General features: G+C 40.6%; 1 protein-coding gene across 1 annotated transcript; it reads right to left on the bottom strand.

The window, feature by feature from the left end:
* Nucleotides 1-11980: 11980 nt before the first annotated feature.
* Nucleotides 11981-14718, bottom strand: tmem121ab (transmembrane protein 121Ab). Its single transcript, XM_037751612.1, has one exon. The coding sequence runs from the start codon at nucleotides 14098-14100 to the stop codon at nucleotides 13162-13164; it is 939 nt and encodes a 312-aa protein (XP_037607540.1). The 5' UTR covers nucleotides 14101-14718; the 3' UTR covers nucleotides 11981-13161.
* Between the last annotated feature and the right edge of the window lie 2181 nt (nucleotides 14719-16899).

Genomic DNA, 16899 nt, shown 5'->3' with positions numbered 1-16899 from the left:
TGTGTGTCAAGTTGTTCTAGTCATAAATCAGAAATAAACTTTAATTAATTAATTGAAATAAACTGAGTGTATAAGGGTTTAGAACATTATGATGTGAGTATGTGATGGCCATCCCCATGCTCTATTATGTCTCGTAAATTGTTGCAGCAATTTTTAGGTTGTTACTATTTCTTACACAGATTTTGGTGCTAAATTTAACCACTCAAATTGATAAAAATGATCAATAATCCCTCCAGAATACCACATTAAGACACCAAGAGCTTGAGGAACACCATAGAAAAAGTCATGCTGTGATTAGTTATCAAAAACTTTTGACATTTTGAGATTTCTACAAGAATTTAATTTTTCTGCGATTGGATGGTGAGCACTTCTGTTGTGTAAACTGCTCAGAAACCCTCTTATTGTCAATCTACCTAGGAAAGCCATCCATCCTCTGAATGCTCTAGGTCTCTAGTTTGTGGCTGTAAAGTTTCATGAGGCTGTGATTATCCTAGAGGTCACCACAGGTCATTTTATACAGTGAAGTCACGTTTCAAAAAAATGGTCTCAATAATACAATGAAATGGCTACTATGGGGACTAACATCATCACACATGAATACAGTTGGGCTCATTGGATCCACAAGAGTCTCAGCTTTACAGTGATACACAATTTATGGAATTCAAAACTGTTTAGGGACCCCAGTATGCAGAAATATTCAAACATACCATTTTTAGAATAGAATTACAACATAAAGTGGGCATGTCTGTAAAGGGGAGACTCGTGGGTACCCATAGAACCTATTTTCACTCACATATCTTAAGGTCAGGAGGTCAAAGGACTCGTGCGAATATGGCCATACCAGTCCAAAAACACTGGAGCCTCCACTTCCCATAATGCAACTTTATAACTTAAGGCTTTAGAAAGCTCCTTCTAGAGCCACAGAAGATCTCATATAACTGTTTGGACAGACTGTATAGTACGCCACATGGCTTTTTACATTGTTGTGTTGGTAGTTATCTTTCCTCTCACTGATTCCTGAAGATATACAGAACAATATCGTGCACAAAAAAATGGTCTTTTCTGTAATTTATTCTAATTCATGACTATAAGATTTAATTAACAGCAAGTAGCAACACTGGAGGAAAACTTTAAACTTGCTGACTCAAAAGTTTCCAGAAGCCAAATGACACGATGCAGCTTTCTCAGTTTTAAGATAATGTTTCTTGGTGAAAATGACCCGTAAGGTAAAGTTAATGAGTTCCATGTACTCCTTAAGGCTACTCCGTTGCAGCAGCAGCAGCAGCAAAGCACTTTTCAAGAAAAAAATAGTTTATGTCGCCTCAAAAACTCTTTAATATATTCCGGCCATATCACCCCGGATTGATTGCATCCTTTCTTTTTTTCATCCTGCTGGCCGTGCAGCATAAATATTCACTGATTTTTAATTTAAGTCTTTTCCAATCACATCATCATCATCACGCTCAAAGTAATACAATGCAATAATACTTTTAATTTTTGGGGACATGTTTGAGATTAGATGACAAATAAATCATCTGCTATTGAGTTGAAGCATCCCTGAAAAGAATATCTAAATGAATGAGCCCCACTTCATGATTTAGACGTCGCTGCAACAGCTTGTATTTCCCCCTGAGTGAGTGAGTGATGAATGAATAATGATTTATTGGTCCTTACTGGAAACTTGTGCGATAATCAAGCTGAAGAGCACTGTGCTTAGCCAAGACACGGTGATTGCAAACAATTTGTTATTTATGGTGACAGGCTGGCAACATGTGAAGAGTCCGTTGAGAGGCGAGTGATGGGGAAAAATTCATGTTTTGATTGCATCTTGCCTGCATCAATCTGGATTTTTATTTTTATTAAAGCACCAGTAGGGGGCAATGTTGCAACAGGATTCACAGTGTCACAGATTGTTGCAGCTAAAATGGAGCTCCTTTACCCAAGTGAATAAGACTCTGGCAGTTTTGTGATAAAGTTTCAAATATCAAACTGTGACAAAGTCAAACCATGACTGGAATGCTTTCTATATGACTCCCCCTGCACATAAAAACATACTGCACATGATCTGTTAATGACGGATGTCCATATTCTCCATCAGCCAGCAGACAGGGAACCATCTGGTGAGACCAGCGTGGCCCGTGCATGCTACTGGTGCTTTCCCCCTAATGAGCCACCCTCTTGGCTACAGTGCCGCAGCTAACAAGCTCCTCTGTCAGCCGTGATCTTGTGCACTGATGAGTTCCCTCTTTCTGCCCCCCTAACAAGCCCGTTTGGGCAGCTTTACTGTGCGTCTCCCGTGAACGCCGGCTTAGCTCCCCTCCACCATTTGTTGTGCCACATTTAGAGAGACAAGGCCCACGCATCCTGGCCTCCACATATACAGCAGCACCGTAATCCTGCTTTGGAAAGTTGTTTATCTGTTCACCCACCGCCCCCGCTGTTACAGTTTGGGGACATTTTCTTTCCTTGTTTGTGCCTTGCCAGTATTTTTTTTGACTCCACTCTGCTGTTTGGGTAAATTGCTGCTGCAGTGATGGATGGTGAACAAACTGGGTTGCTGCTGCTTGCTGCAGTTCCTCATAAGGGCATCCTGTGCTGCTGAACACAAGGTGTTGTGGGTCGCCCCTGTTTTCTTTAACTGCTGTGTTGTTTTGCTGTCTCTGTAGTGTATAATAGCATTAGTTAGTGAACTCTGACTGTGCTTTTTTTTATTTAAGAGTTAGTTCAAATGACAAAACAAATCTACCTCTAGTGGTGGGCTATTTATCCACGTGGATAGTTTTGAGATATCATCTCATATATTTTCTGCCTCCCACACTCAACAGAAGTAAATTGAATTTTGTTGTGAAAAAAAAAACACATTCGAAAAATTTAACAGCAACATCTCATCCCAGAAACAATGTCCCGGTTACTCGAGATAATCCACAGACCTCGCTGTGAATAGTTTTCACTTGAACGACTTTTTACTAAAAAAAACTGTCCTGATAAAAACTGTTGACAGAAAGTAATTTGGATTTTCCAGAATAGCTCTAATCTCTCGTCTGAAGAAATGTGTTCTATCTCCCTTTTTGGCCTCAGTCTGTCGAGCTGGTGACATGCACTGCACCCTCCAAGGTCTGGGGCTTGTTGGAAATGGTCTGTGCGTTCCAATACTCATACTGCCATACTATTTACTATGTGCATACTAATGCAGTATGCCAAAAGTACCAGGATGTCCTAATACATCCGGTTGCATTTTGCAGTATACAAGCCAGCATGCTTTTCTGGCTATCCTGACCCACAATCCAATATGAGCAAGAGGGTCAAAGTTCAAGACACAATGTTATGACTAAGTAGTATGTCCCAATTGTATGCATACTGCATGCAACAGTACGTACTTTCTAAGGGCAGCTGCAGTACGTACTAAAAGTAAAAAGAAAAAGCATGCGATTTGGAACGTAGACAATGTTTATTAAAGCAGTGGTTCTCAATGCTTTTTGGCTTGTAGCTCCTTTAAAAACGAAGCAATGTCTTCTTGCCACAGATCTTATCACGGATTGCAAATGTCACTGGGTGGTGGTCAGTTCAACCAAACAGTGATTTTGCCCTTTCAGATTGTTTTATTCAGAATTTATTTAGATAGAAAGTGTGTTCATTTCCTGAATCAACAAACATTAACGCTATTCATTCCCAGCAAGTCGACACTTATTTCCCTAGATCCACTTTGTTTGAACCAATCCGATAGCAATTTGCAGGAGAGAACCGTGAAGAGCGTTACATTACTGAGTGCCAGTTGGAAAAAATTCTGCTAAACATAATTTTGTTCACGTACAAAAACTATGCTGTGGTCAACAAATAACAAACTGCAGTATGCAAAACGTGCAGGTCAAAAATTACAGACTGAGAAGCAAATGGCATTACAGTTGGCGAAGAGTGCATTACGACTTGTTTAGAACTCAAAACTCAAAGTTTAGGACTTCACTTGGGACTTGTCAGTCTTGACTTGAGGCTTGACTTGGGACTTCATTTGGGACTTGTCAGTCTTGACTTGGGGCTGGACTCGGGATTTGTCAGTCTTGACTTGGGACTTGACTTAAGACTTGTCACTCTTGACTTGGGACTTTCCTTGGGATTTGTCAGTCTTGACTTGGGACTTGAGACTTGGTCCAACCTCTGGTATGTTGTGGGGCTGGATTTTTAGTAGTTTGTTACAAATGTCAATGTGATTTTGAATCAGGTAGTTCCTCTATAAGAGAACCCACAACTATAGAGGCTGAAGAGAAATCAGTTTTTCTTTTGAGATTGTTGTGAACTAAACCTTTAGTTCATGATGCTTTTCAAAGTACCGTACAGCATTCAAAGTGAAACATTTCAACACAGCATATAAACAACATTTTAAAAGCAATTTTGTGATCTTTACTCTCAACGCTGGTCTTGTCATGTTGCTTCTTTTTATTGAATTTCATAGCATCGACACCCAGGTACACTTTGTGAATCTGTGTCTCACCTGTCTTTTTAGATCAGCGGTCAAAAAAACACCGGCTGAGTCTATTTAAAGTCTGCAAGCTTTACAGTCCACAATCCTAAATGGTACATTGCTATTGTACTCCATTACCACCATGTGACCTTTCCCTGGTATTTAAACCCTCTGCAAACTTTATAACTAGATTAGAATTAAAATAACGTGAATAATGATGAGGACAGTGACATTATCAGAGCTGTAACCCCTGGTCGCCCGCTGCTTTAGGAATCTTTTTTTTTTAGCAGCCATGGTGATGAAGACACTTTTAAAAATAGCACAGAAATCAAGTCATAAACTCAGAGGACAGTCAGCTGTTTTCTCAACTTACAGCAGGACTTTCTACCATGATGCACGCTCAGCTTTCATTTATGCTTATCTGTTTATGGCAGCCCCCACACTCTGTTCCCTCGTGCATTGTGGCTCAGTGATTAATCCATTCTGCACACGCTGTACAGTTCATGAAGGCAACACAATACCTTCTTATCTATGTATGTATGAATATTAAGCAGTCGGCCCTGTTGAAGGCAACAGTGTGCAATGGAGACTGATAGTTTTGATAAGACCATCTGGAAAAAAATCAACTAATGGTGAGTCATGCACCGGGCCCTTAAATCAAGGTTATAGTTATGGTGTAGTGTACCATAGATCAATAAGCACTGTGGGCTTTTGTTAGGCTAATCCACAGACATCCATCATTACAAGAACACATTAGTGTTGGACACAGTCCAAGGTTTGCATTTATTGTAGCCTGAAATATAGATTCACTACTGAATCTAATTTTAAATTAAAACAGTAAAAACTGACTAGGATACATTGCTTGCTTTTCTGGTCATAATTCAGTGTATTGTTATCCATAATTACTACCACTAATACTTCTAAAAACTGCACAGCTCTTTCATTTTTAATCCAGATATTGTACATATTTTATAGTCTTTGTTTTTTAATATTTTCATTGTATTTTTCCTCTATCCAGCTTTTGTTTGAAGTCAGATATACTGTACATATTTTTATAGTATCTTTTTGTATTTTTATTGTAATTTTCTTCAATTCCATATTTCTGTGTCTGGATTTTTTTGTGCTTACTTTTATTTTTATTTAAATTTTATCTTATTATGTTATGCACCAACACACCAGAGCACATTCCCTGCATGTGAAAACTACTTGGCAATAAACCGGATTCTGATTTTGATTAAAATGTGATGCTTCCTCCTCTATTAGTGAATTTCATTTTGTCAAAGTTGGAGAATATTTAAATATTAAATCATTACTGTTTTTTTTCTTTATTTTTTTCTTTCTCGACATTAAAGTTGTTGATAGCATTTCCATTTTTTGTGGTGACCATTGGAGTATTTCTGTGTGGCAAACAATCAGTATTTATTTAATTATATTTTCAAATTTTTGTTGTTTTTCTACTTTATTCTTGAGTTTTTCTTTCACTGTTACATCTCTTACACATTTTATTTATTTATTTATTTCATGTATGTGTGAACTAGTTTGCTTCAACTTTTACTTTAAAGGGGACATATCATGCTCATTTCCAGGTTCATACTTTTATTTGGGGTTTCTTCTAGAACATGTTTACATGCTTTAATGTTAAAAAAAACACTTAATTTTTCTCATACTGTCTGTCTGAATATACCTGTATTCACCCTCTGTCTGAAACGCTCCGTTTTAGCGCATTTCAATGGAATGGCAACGGAATTGCGTTGCTAGGCAACAGTTTGGGTCCATGTTTACTTCCTGTCAGCTGATGTCATTCACATCCACTGCAACAGGAAATAAACTGGGACACATTTAGAATGTTTACATTTAAAACTGTGTAATGGTCTAAATATTGTATATTTGTGACATCACAAATGAACAGAAGTCCTAACAGCTTGTTTCAAACGCACAGTTTCTGAATACGGGCTGTGTGTATTTCTCCATGGATTGAGTGTTTTGATACTTTCACAGTATTTATACATCACTTAAACCTGCTTTATAATATAAAAGACATGGAAATAGAATTTGTTACAATATGGGACCTTTAAAGTAAGAAAGATACATGACTAGCAGTGTTACACACAGAAAATGTAATTATAAAGGTCTATAAACCTGCTTGGAAATCATAAAAAGACGCTCCCATAGTAGCCTGAGAATCATGACGTTTTTAAGTTTTCTTCAGTGTCAAACTAATCCAGTGATAGTTGTCCGTACATGCATGGAACATTGCAATCAGAAAGTGCTAATAACTAATTTGGCATACTTTTAATGACGCCTATTCGACCAAATGTAAACAAATTATACTGCTCAAGTTGTTGCCAGCTAACTCACTGACTCTAATGGCATCATTATACTTCCTGTTTGATGTTGGGTCTTCTTGACCCACAGTATCAGACTTTGAAAAATCCCCGGTCTCCGGAGTAAAAACTCCACTAATTGTCATGGTGAGCTGTGAATATGCAAATATATCTGGCTGCAGAAATGTCATCATCCAAAACACTCTTTTGTCTCACTAACTTTTGGCAAGAAGGTTATTGTTTGTTGATCAAGCATCCAATGGACAATAAATGTGTTGCAGATTTATGATAGAAGACTGATTTCCATATAGATGACTGTGCACAGTGGGTAGTACAGCTGAAGGCGTGTGTAGCTAATAAACTGATTATGGCGTGAGAACAGAGACATTTAGAAAGAAACCGATGAAGCAGCTGAATGGTCAAGTCAGCAAATCCAAATGTGGTCAAGAGAGAGTCTGTAATACTGGAGACGGCACCCTCTTCTGATTGTTTCTGATTTAATTTAGCTGAGACTAAGTGCTACAGGAAGTCATGGATGCACTGTAAATCAGAGGCAGAGAGAGAGAAAGAGCCTTTACCGAGTTATTACATATGGAGAGAGCACAATTACATTCCTGATGTGCATTGCCTGGTGATTTATGGATGAATCCCTCGCTCAGAGGGTCTTGGATAAAAGGTGATCTGTTGCAAAAGCAGCCACAGGTAATTTATTCTATTTCCCAAGTTTGCCATTTACTTTCTCCCCTCCAACCACTTGCGCTGACAAGATTTATTCAAACAATAGCAGCGTTATGCTACAAGCCTGACAATGAGCTGTGATCCGGACCACAGTAAAGATTTGGTCACAGACATAAAGGTTCTAAATAGTACCACGGACTGGTTCTGTGGCTCTTATTCATACTGGGAGACATTTTAATTAAATGCTGGATCTCCATTTCAAACATTTTTGCTGAGTCTACTGTTTAGACAGCATAAGAGAGATTTAATAATGCCAGTTGCAGCAGGGAGCCAACCAGGCCATCATCTGCCCACTTAGGCTCCACAATCTCATGACATTTTTGTCACCTCACAATGCAGCGTCTTTAGCTCTGTGACCGTTAAAAGATAATACAGCTGTCATTTCAACATTTAGACTTACAGCCTGTTTACATTTAACAAATCACTTTGTGGTGCACGAGGTGTGTAATTAGATTTTTTTTCACGTGTTTATGTTGCACAGTGTCAAAACGAGATTAACTTGCTGTCCTCGCTAACAAGGCTGCTCTAAATATAGAGACCTGCGTGTGACAATAAGGTGTGCAAGCCAAGGTGACAAGAATTTGAGGGATTATTTATTGGGGTAGAGTTGATAATATCTCTTCCTGCATGGATGACGGATGATTGACAGTAAACAGTGTAATGCAATATCAATGTTTATTAATATGAAAACAGCGAAGTTAAGCACAATGAAAAGACATTAACCGGAACTGATTGCACCCTTTTGCTTATATTATATTAGCATATTATGTAATGATGCAACAGCGATGTCCTCGGTTTGAGTCTGACCGATCTTATTTTGTAGTTTCGTCCATTGCTTCTCTCGGTTATAACAAATAATCACTTAAATAATTCCTGGTATCTGGTAACATTTCTACAACAAAAGAAAACATAGACCTTCAGATGATCAAACCTGTTGTATCTGAACCACTTTATTTAGAGGTAAAACTGAAAAGGGAGTGCAACCAAAATGTCAGTAATAATCCCTCATTGCACAGGAAAACCATGCACCTGTGCTGAGGTTAATATGGTTGGTCAAGGTTGAACCAGTGGTCTGTAAACTGTGATGGATGTTTACTTCAATGGGCTGTTTGGTTTTGGGCAATGCTGGTTTCACATTAAATGTGCAACAGGGCAATAGTTTGCATGAGATATATAGAATGAAGTGCAGCACATAATCCTATAAAGCTGCTTTAACATGCTACAGACTACAGCAGAATGTAAACAATCATAATATTACATTTTTTTTCAGGTATCCCCTTGCCTTGCACGGCAGCTGGATTCCCACAATGTCATGAGAATCGCGGGATCAAATGTTGAACGAAAATCCATCTCGTCAGGCTTCAAGTGATGCGTTTGTGTCCGGCTCGCCAGACGACGGACCAAACAGTGTCCTGTGAGGAGATACTGGAGCTACGGCCGTGGCCTTGGTGTGTGTTAGGTGACAGGGAGAGGCGACTGTTCGCTTTAAACAACAATGGCAGCTACTGAAAAGGTTAGTGTTGATGCCCAGAACTGGAGAGTGTTATTTGACAGATGGTTCATCCAATCACCTGCCAAGTATTTTTTGAAAGTGCCTGCCCTTTTCCAAAGAGTTTCCAATGACGGCTTCTCAGATGGTTCTGTGTAACAAACCACCTAACAGGGTCAGGTTTGGTATCCCCAACCTTTGTAAGATCAGAGAGTTGAGTTAAATTACTGTTAATGTTCAATTCTTCTCTACAGTAAAATGATTACTGTCATAACTTCCATAAATGAATTTCACAGGACACGCAGGTCAGCGCATTTGAGGTAAAAGTTTAATTAAGTTGAACTTTTGCCTCAAAACCTGGCACAAACTCAAGGCAGTACAAGCTTAGAAATAATGTCAGTACTCTGCTCATTGTTTCACTTCTGGCAACACATAATCATTTTACTGCTCATCCTTGTTTTCTCTTCCAAATAAGCTTGTCTGTGGCTTTTGTCTGTGAATTGGTTTGAAACCTGTATGATTGTCTGACTACTTGTTTTTTGCTCTGATCTCTTTTTAGTGATGTGGCCATGTTTCCAGATCTCAGCAATTCACTTGGTGAGTACAATCTTATATATCTGATAAGAATCATGGCCAAAACTATGAACTGATATGATCCAGAATAACCGAAATCCAGGAATTAGCAGGAATTAATGCTCTAACTCTTCACCTTTTTTATTATGTTGTTGTGTCACTCTCAACTTTTTACTAAACAGTAATGGAAGCCAATGTACTAATGAATAAATAAAGTAAAATAAAATATAGATGAGGTATAACATATACAAGACGCCATATAAACAACTTCCCAAAGCCATGAAAAATTCAACAGTAGGAAATCCCTTGCAAATAGAATCAAAGCTTCTCTGTCAAAGTAACTTCATATTTTTGTGTTTCATATGTCAGTCATTAGGCGTCATGGTGCAGAGTTACTGTAAGACAGGAGCTGGACTGAAAACAGACAACCAGAATGAACTGGATGTGTCCGGAGAGATATGCTTCAGAAATACTTAATACTCCAGCAGCAAGAACGATCAATATCTCTCTACAATAGATATTCCAAGAGAAGAGACTGGCAGTTTGTACAGATACTGTAAACCCCCCACATGGATCCCGATGCTGCCACACCAGTTAAACGATCGCTTGTTTGATGAGCTTGAAGCAACAATATGGTGGGCGTGAGGAATGAAAGCACCACTTCATTGTGCATACTTAGTTGTAACTTCGTAAACAAGGAGTTATTCTCTCTGTGTATTTTGCATATTTTGCAAAAAAACTTCCTAGTTTGTGAGCAAGCAGATATACTGTAACTTGGGTCTTGTAGCAATTTGCCAACCAAGCACAATTTTACCTGAATATAGCTAAATATATAATTAAGCTGTTGCAATAGCTGTCTTTGCTTTGCTGAGGATATTTGGCAGAAGAGTGAGCAAACTTACTTACGTCATTCCTCTGTCTGTACTGTAGTTTTACCCCTGCAAAACCAGGAGACATTAATTTAATAATAGCTCACTTTTGTAAATTATAATAACTTTTGTTCTAGTTTTTGCAGTCCAGTCGTTCTGGTTTTCTCCAGTGGTTCAAATAAACAGCTTCGAACTATTTTGAGAGCCATGAATGAAATCAGAATAATCTTTTTTATAAATGTCCTACATTATGCTTAAAAAGGGAAAAAAAACCCTTACTCATCCAGTCTCTTTGTCGCTGTGCAGGGGACCGTTATTGCTAATGGAGTGTGTCTCTGTGAGCTGAGTTAACCTTAGTTAACCTGACGACAATTAAGAGACTGTTCTCATGTGGCTGACCTCTCCATCTCCCTCCACAAACACTTAGTCAGTTACGGTCAGTTAATAAAATCCTCTATGGAGACACGGAGGTAATTCACCAGCTGTAAAAGTTCTATTTGATAACTGATAATGGGTCGGTGCAGAGAAGATTCGTGTTAACGGAACAAAAAAAGCAAATGAAAAGGTGATAAAGAGAACTGTGAGGAAACAATTTGAGAAAAGGTTCATACATTTTTATGACATTTCAAAGATAAATTCAGTGCTTCTTTCCCCAAACGTGGTAGCCTGAGGAGGAGAATATTAATGCCAAGAGGAGGCTGCTCAGCCTAAATATTTATGTGCCAAGTGTGGCTTTTCCTGTTATGTAGCTGCTCCTTTCAAGTACAACAAGAGCACCAAATACGCTTTAAAGGTGCTAAATTCGAAACTCAAAGCATATTTAGTGCCTCCACACCAGTGTTGGGCAGTAACTCAGTAATATTACTGTAATTTTATTACCCTCCCTAGTAACGAGTACTGTAAGGGATTACAATTTCCAAAACAGTAATTATATTACAGTTATTCCAAGTAATGCTGCGTTACTTTGTTACCCGAGCACAATCTGTTTTTTTTGTGCTAGGTAGGCAGGTCAGTGTGCATCTTCACATCGCGTTGTGTTGAACTTTTAGAACAATATCGCCTTGGGCGCATATGTGACCGTGTCCTTAGGAAGAGAAAGTGACAGTTCCGGTTCTACGAGGGTGCACAAGCATGTATTGCACCCTCAGTTTAATATTCAGTTGAAATTTTAATAATAAATGCGAAGCGCAAGGTGGTAGGTTTTTTAGGCTTACGTGTGTGAGCGTCTCCAAGCACACCTTCTAATTTGGTTCATATCTGCAGCAGCGCAATGTGCAAAACGGCTGGGTGAATATAGATCAGCGGGTGTGGTGATTATTACTCTCAGCCAGTCACATCACTGGTTTCATAGTGGCTTCATTCTCTGCTTAGGTAGACATTACTCCTCTATATCTTTACATTGCAAATAGTTGTTTGATGATATATTGATGCTCTGCATATTGTAATGCGAACCTTTAATTTAGCTAAAACTAATATATATTTAATCATAATGAACTATTTGGAAAAATAAACCATGCTCTCATTGTTATTCTTTTATTCATACTTTTATTAAAACATCATTGGCCTCCAACAAGTAAAGAATATACATAATAATAATAATAATAATAATCATAATAATAATAATAAACTGAAGAACATCAGAAAAAAAGTATTTTCTGTTTGTATGTTTTAGTATTTATGCTTTATCTTTTGTCAATTCTTCAGTGAGGCGCTCTCTGGACTCTCTGTATTCTGTGACTTCAAGGCTTCAGCTAGTTTTCGAGGAATGTACAGTACAGGAAACAAAAAGCATCTTACCCCCATCGTATTAGTTTTTTTTTTCTGACATCACTACATATTTTGTCTCATTTGCAATTCATCACACACATCAACCATTCACATCTGTTCCAAAACAATTTGAAGTAACCCAAACCTCCTGTGGTGATCACGTATACGCTTGCAGGCACACATACTCTACAGATTAGTGTGCGTGCACATAGACACACGCACACATACACACACAGTAAAACACACGCTTGGATGCCTGCAGTGGATGGTATAGTGCTGAGCTCTGGTGCTTTAATCAGACCTTTGGTCGTAAAGCGTCACACTGACCGAGGCAGCAGCTTCCACAGAGCTCATTTCTCAGCAGAACCAAACAGAAGGAAAAGCATTCGTCTGCCACCAACCTTGCTCTAGCACAGCACAGATAGCCCCCCATGACTGACCCTTGTCGCTCTCCGCTCCTCCTCTCCTCCTCTCCTGTCAGTGCTTCACGCTGAGTGGTACGTCCTTTGGTGCTGGATTTCACAGGAAATGCCACAAATGCACTGTTGAAAAAGTGACCTTTAAAAAACACAAGATACTCACCGAGCGGGGACCAACTGTCCATTTTACACAACATAATGTCACTGGGCTGCGCGTTGTGGAGATTGTCTCTAATAAAAGTTTGAACTTTTAAAACATTTGAAACAATTAAAAACACAATAGCACGATAAAAACCTTTGATTTCAAAGTCTGCACGCTGCACTCAGAGTCAAGTGTAGGTTTACAATATGTTCTGACAGGCAGGTGATGCTGAAAATCTCTTTTATGGTTTCACAGCAGTTCGTGTGGGCTTGACAAGAGCAGAATATTATCCTGTCATGCAGCTGATTTCTCTATCTACCTCCACTCCTAGAGCTTTCATAAAAAGCAGTCAGTTTCTAATGGTGCTCAGTCCGTCGCTGGCGGTCATGTGTCGATGACGTCCTGCGCCGGCGAAGGTTCATGTGGCAAACTGGTGGCGTTGGGCAGCGGCTGCGTGTGGCTGTTCTGCTGCAGCTCCAGCGCCATGGCGTTCTGCGGGTGGGGGAACTCCTTCACCTGTCTGCGGTACTCCAGGAAAGTGGACGCCTTCGTGGCGATGGCCACCACGTTCTTTCCGACAAAGATGGTGGAAACGCGGCTGTCCTGAAACAGCACCATGTTCACGCCTCGTATGAGGATGGTGACCACGTTTATGGTGACCAGGCTCAGAACCGGGTACAGCATCATCTTCTGGGGCGACATGTGCTCGCCCTGCATGCTGATTTCGCTGAGCGACACGCAGGGCAGGATGAGCAGCAGGATGTAGCAGTAGAAGAACATCAGGCCCTCGGCCCAGATGGGCAGGCCTGTCCGCTGGGGCTCCCACAGGTTGGCTTGGATATCCAGCAGGTCCAGCAGGTCCAGAGCCACCCAGAAGAGACGGCTCCTCATGTCCTCCTTCTTCCGGAAAGTTCTCACATATTCCATACTATCCAGAGCCACTAGAACCAAGTACAAACCCGGCACACAGACGGATAATAATAACGTCAAAGCCTTCCGGGCCACCGTCTCCAAACTCTTTTTGTCTGCCTTGCAATTCTGGAAGACAAAGTAGAGCTTGATCTCCAGGACAAAGATGTACAGAAACCAGAGGATCATGGCGTATCCTCGTCGTGCGGTGCGCACCTCGGCACCGACCCACACCGCCACGTATCGCAGCACTATGAGGAAGCAAACATCCCCCACCAGCACTATAATACACACCCCAATCTTCCTGGGACCCTGGTTCTGCTCCACCAGGTAGGCGTCCATGAAGGCCATGCTGGTCATGATGACGATGGTGGTCAGGCACACGTGACGTTTGTCTGGGGGCGGCAACACCATGGCGAGGGCACCTGCAGGCTCTCACTCTCAGTCCCCAGCTTTCAGAAGCAAAAAATAGTCCAGAAGGTAAACACGGCACTGTGTCCACTCCAAACCTTTACGGTCGGAGAGAGAAAAATAGTATTTAAGGTGCTCTGACAGCTGTGGCGTGCACAGGAGCAAATGTCCAGCTAGTGTGTCTAATATTAGAATAATACTATAAGTCACTGCATTAATAGTCCGTAGAGGAGGACGGTTATTGCAATGTAGAAGCAGAGCAGTGCGTGAAGGCTGCTGATTGCTCTCAGACCATGTGAAAACAGGAACATCACCTCGTTACTCAACGCACTTCCATTGATCCGCCTCTGCCCCTGAGCAGCAGCTACAACCAACGGCTCTACAGCTGACACACCATGACTGATAGTAATCCACACACAGTCAAACGGAGGATACTGTGAGAGCAGGCTCCGTCTATTGAACATGTGATGGGATTGCGGGACACGGTGCTGCAGTGAACCAATGTTTATGGAGGTGTTTATTTTTGTATGATGCCGTGTAGGAAGCAGGAGTTGTATGCGTGCCCGTGCCGCAGCTCAGCATGCGCGAGGAATTCCTCTTTGGATACTCCTGCAGACGGTGGTGCAGTGTGTGTGGCTCCTTGCAATCCTGCAGTGTGTGTGAAGGGAAACGGAGGAGAGAGAGGAGAGGAGTCTGCAGTGGCCAGAGGCCCCCAGCCGCCATAAATCACAGAGACAGCAGGTCAACGGCCCATGAGGCCTTGCGTCCGACGCCGGCTTCCCTGGGGGGAGGCTCTTACACCGGGCTGAAGATCCATCCTTCCCCCCCGCCTTTTGCCACGTGCAAGCCTCTCCACAGCCTGGAAGAGAGAAGAGGGGGAGGGCAGAAGAGAAGGAGAAAGAAACCTGTCAGCACTACTGGGCCATATAACACAGTTTTCATTGCCAACGGCTCTCCACATATGAGGAGCCAAGCAATGTGTCAGCTTGTCAAATAAGGCCTGTTTTACTATTGATAGCGTAGATCATTTTGCACATGTTACAGTGAGATCGCTTCAGGATGTCATTACCTCTCTATTGTCTGTGATGTGTCACAAGACATCTGGATGCATAGCTTAATATGCTTCGATGGTAATGTTATTATAGTCAGCATATTTGGGGGCATAATACCCGGTAGTTTAATTTTGGGAGTTGATTTAATAGAGGATTTATTACCAGAATTTCTAGAAACCAATTTGAAAGTCTCATATAGTAGCTTTCTTTTTTCTCCATTAGTAGGCACTACATTTTCTTCTTAGGAGGAGGTAAATGGGAAAAACAATGGCAAAGAGTTCATTTCCTGCACGTTTTGAGTCAGTCTGGTGTACCGTAGTTTAGGGATGTAAGAAAATATCGATAAATGAGGATCAACATATTATCTTTTGCGATACTTTGTAGATTCTCCAAAACACTGCATTGATTTTTAATAAACCTCTTTAAAACGGCGGCGGACATGGCCGCTATTCTGTCTTTCGGAGGATCTAGCGGGCTCACTTTTAAAGCTAGAGTGAAGGTACTGGCATCAAATGAAACTAGAAAAACCTAAGGAAACCATGTGATACTTGTGTGTCGCGAAAGATGCTAAACAACGCTCCAAATTTATGCTATATTATTTTGTTGAGGAAAAGCTGGCATGGCCATTTTCAAAAGGGTACCTTGAACTCTGACCTCAACATACGCGAATGACAATTGGTTCAATATGGGTAGTCACGAGTCTCCCCTTGGCAAAAACCATGCAGTTGTTTGCATGCAGTACAAAAGTGTTATTTTCACCTATTCTAAAATGGTGTATTTGAATATTTCTGCACACAGAGGTCCCTAAACAGATTTGGAATTGCATGAATTGGGTATAACTGGAAAGCTGAGACTCTTGTGGATCCAATGAGCCCAACTGTATTCATGTGTAATGATGTTAGTCCCCATAGTGGTCGTTTCAGATAGACTTTTTGTACCCAGATTTTATGCATATAGTGGTGTGTCTTTATGCTATAAGATTGAAACAAATTGCAATATATCAGAATATATTGAATCATTACCCCTGTATAAATTATATGTATTGTATCGCCAATACACAGCCCTACTGTATTATCTAAACTGAATGACATTATGATTGCAGTATAATTTTTACTGGAGGATTAGTGTTTTTCATGGAGTGTCAGAATTCATCACACAGAAAACAAACCCCCATTTCAACTGTCTCCTTCGTGCGTGCTCAGTGTCTAAAACGTGTCAAACTGCATATTGATAATAACACTTCTCGCCTTTTTATTTTACCTTCCGTTCAAGTACCATTTACACTCTCCATTTACAGTCTATTTTTGTTGGATGGTGTTTCAAGGTGTTTCTTTTTTGACCTGCTTAATATTCCAGCTGATGTGTGTGTCGAAGCGTGTGACGGGTTGGGTCGGGGAGGGCCTCTCATCAACAGTCCAGTCGGACGTTTACAGCTCTTTCTAAAAAGAAACTGTACAGATGCCGAGCGCTTAACTCGCCAGCAGGAGCCCACCTTGTGCACTGGCCTCGTCCATAAATAACACAGCGTGTCTGATATATTAGCATAGCGAGTGAACAAGGCTGAGTAAAAGAAAGTGAGATGTGTTAATTGAGCAGAAACGTCTCCCTCGGTTTGTGTTTGGTGAGCTTCAGGAGAAACTGGAATTTATCTGTTCGTCTGCTCCTCCTGTCACTGGATCGTTGAGGCAGAACACAAATAAATCACAGTAGTGTTTCTCAGCTCAGGTACCTTTCAAATCAAGATATGACT

The sequence above is a fragment of the Sebastes umbrosus genome, chromosome 18, assembly GCF_015220745.1.
Source record: "Sebastes umbrosus isolate fSebUmb1 chromosome 18, fSebUmb1.pri, whole genome shotgun sequence".
NCBI classification, from domain to species: Eukaryota; Metazoa; Chordata; class Actinopteri; order Perciformes; family Sebastidae; genus Sebastes; species Sebastes umbrosus.
This window is presented reverse-complemented; position numbering and strand designations above follow the sequence as displayed.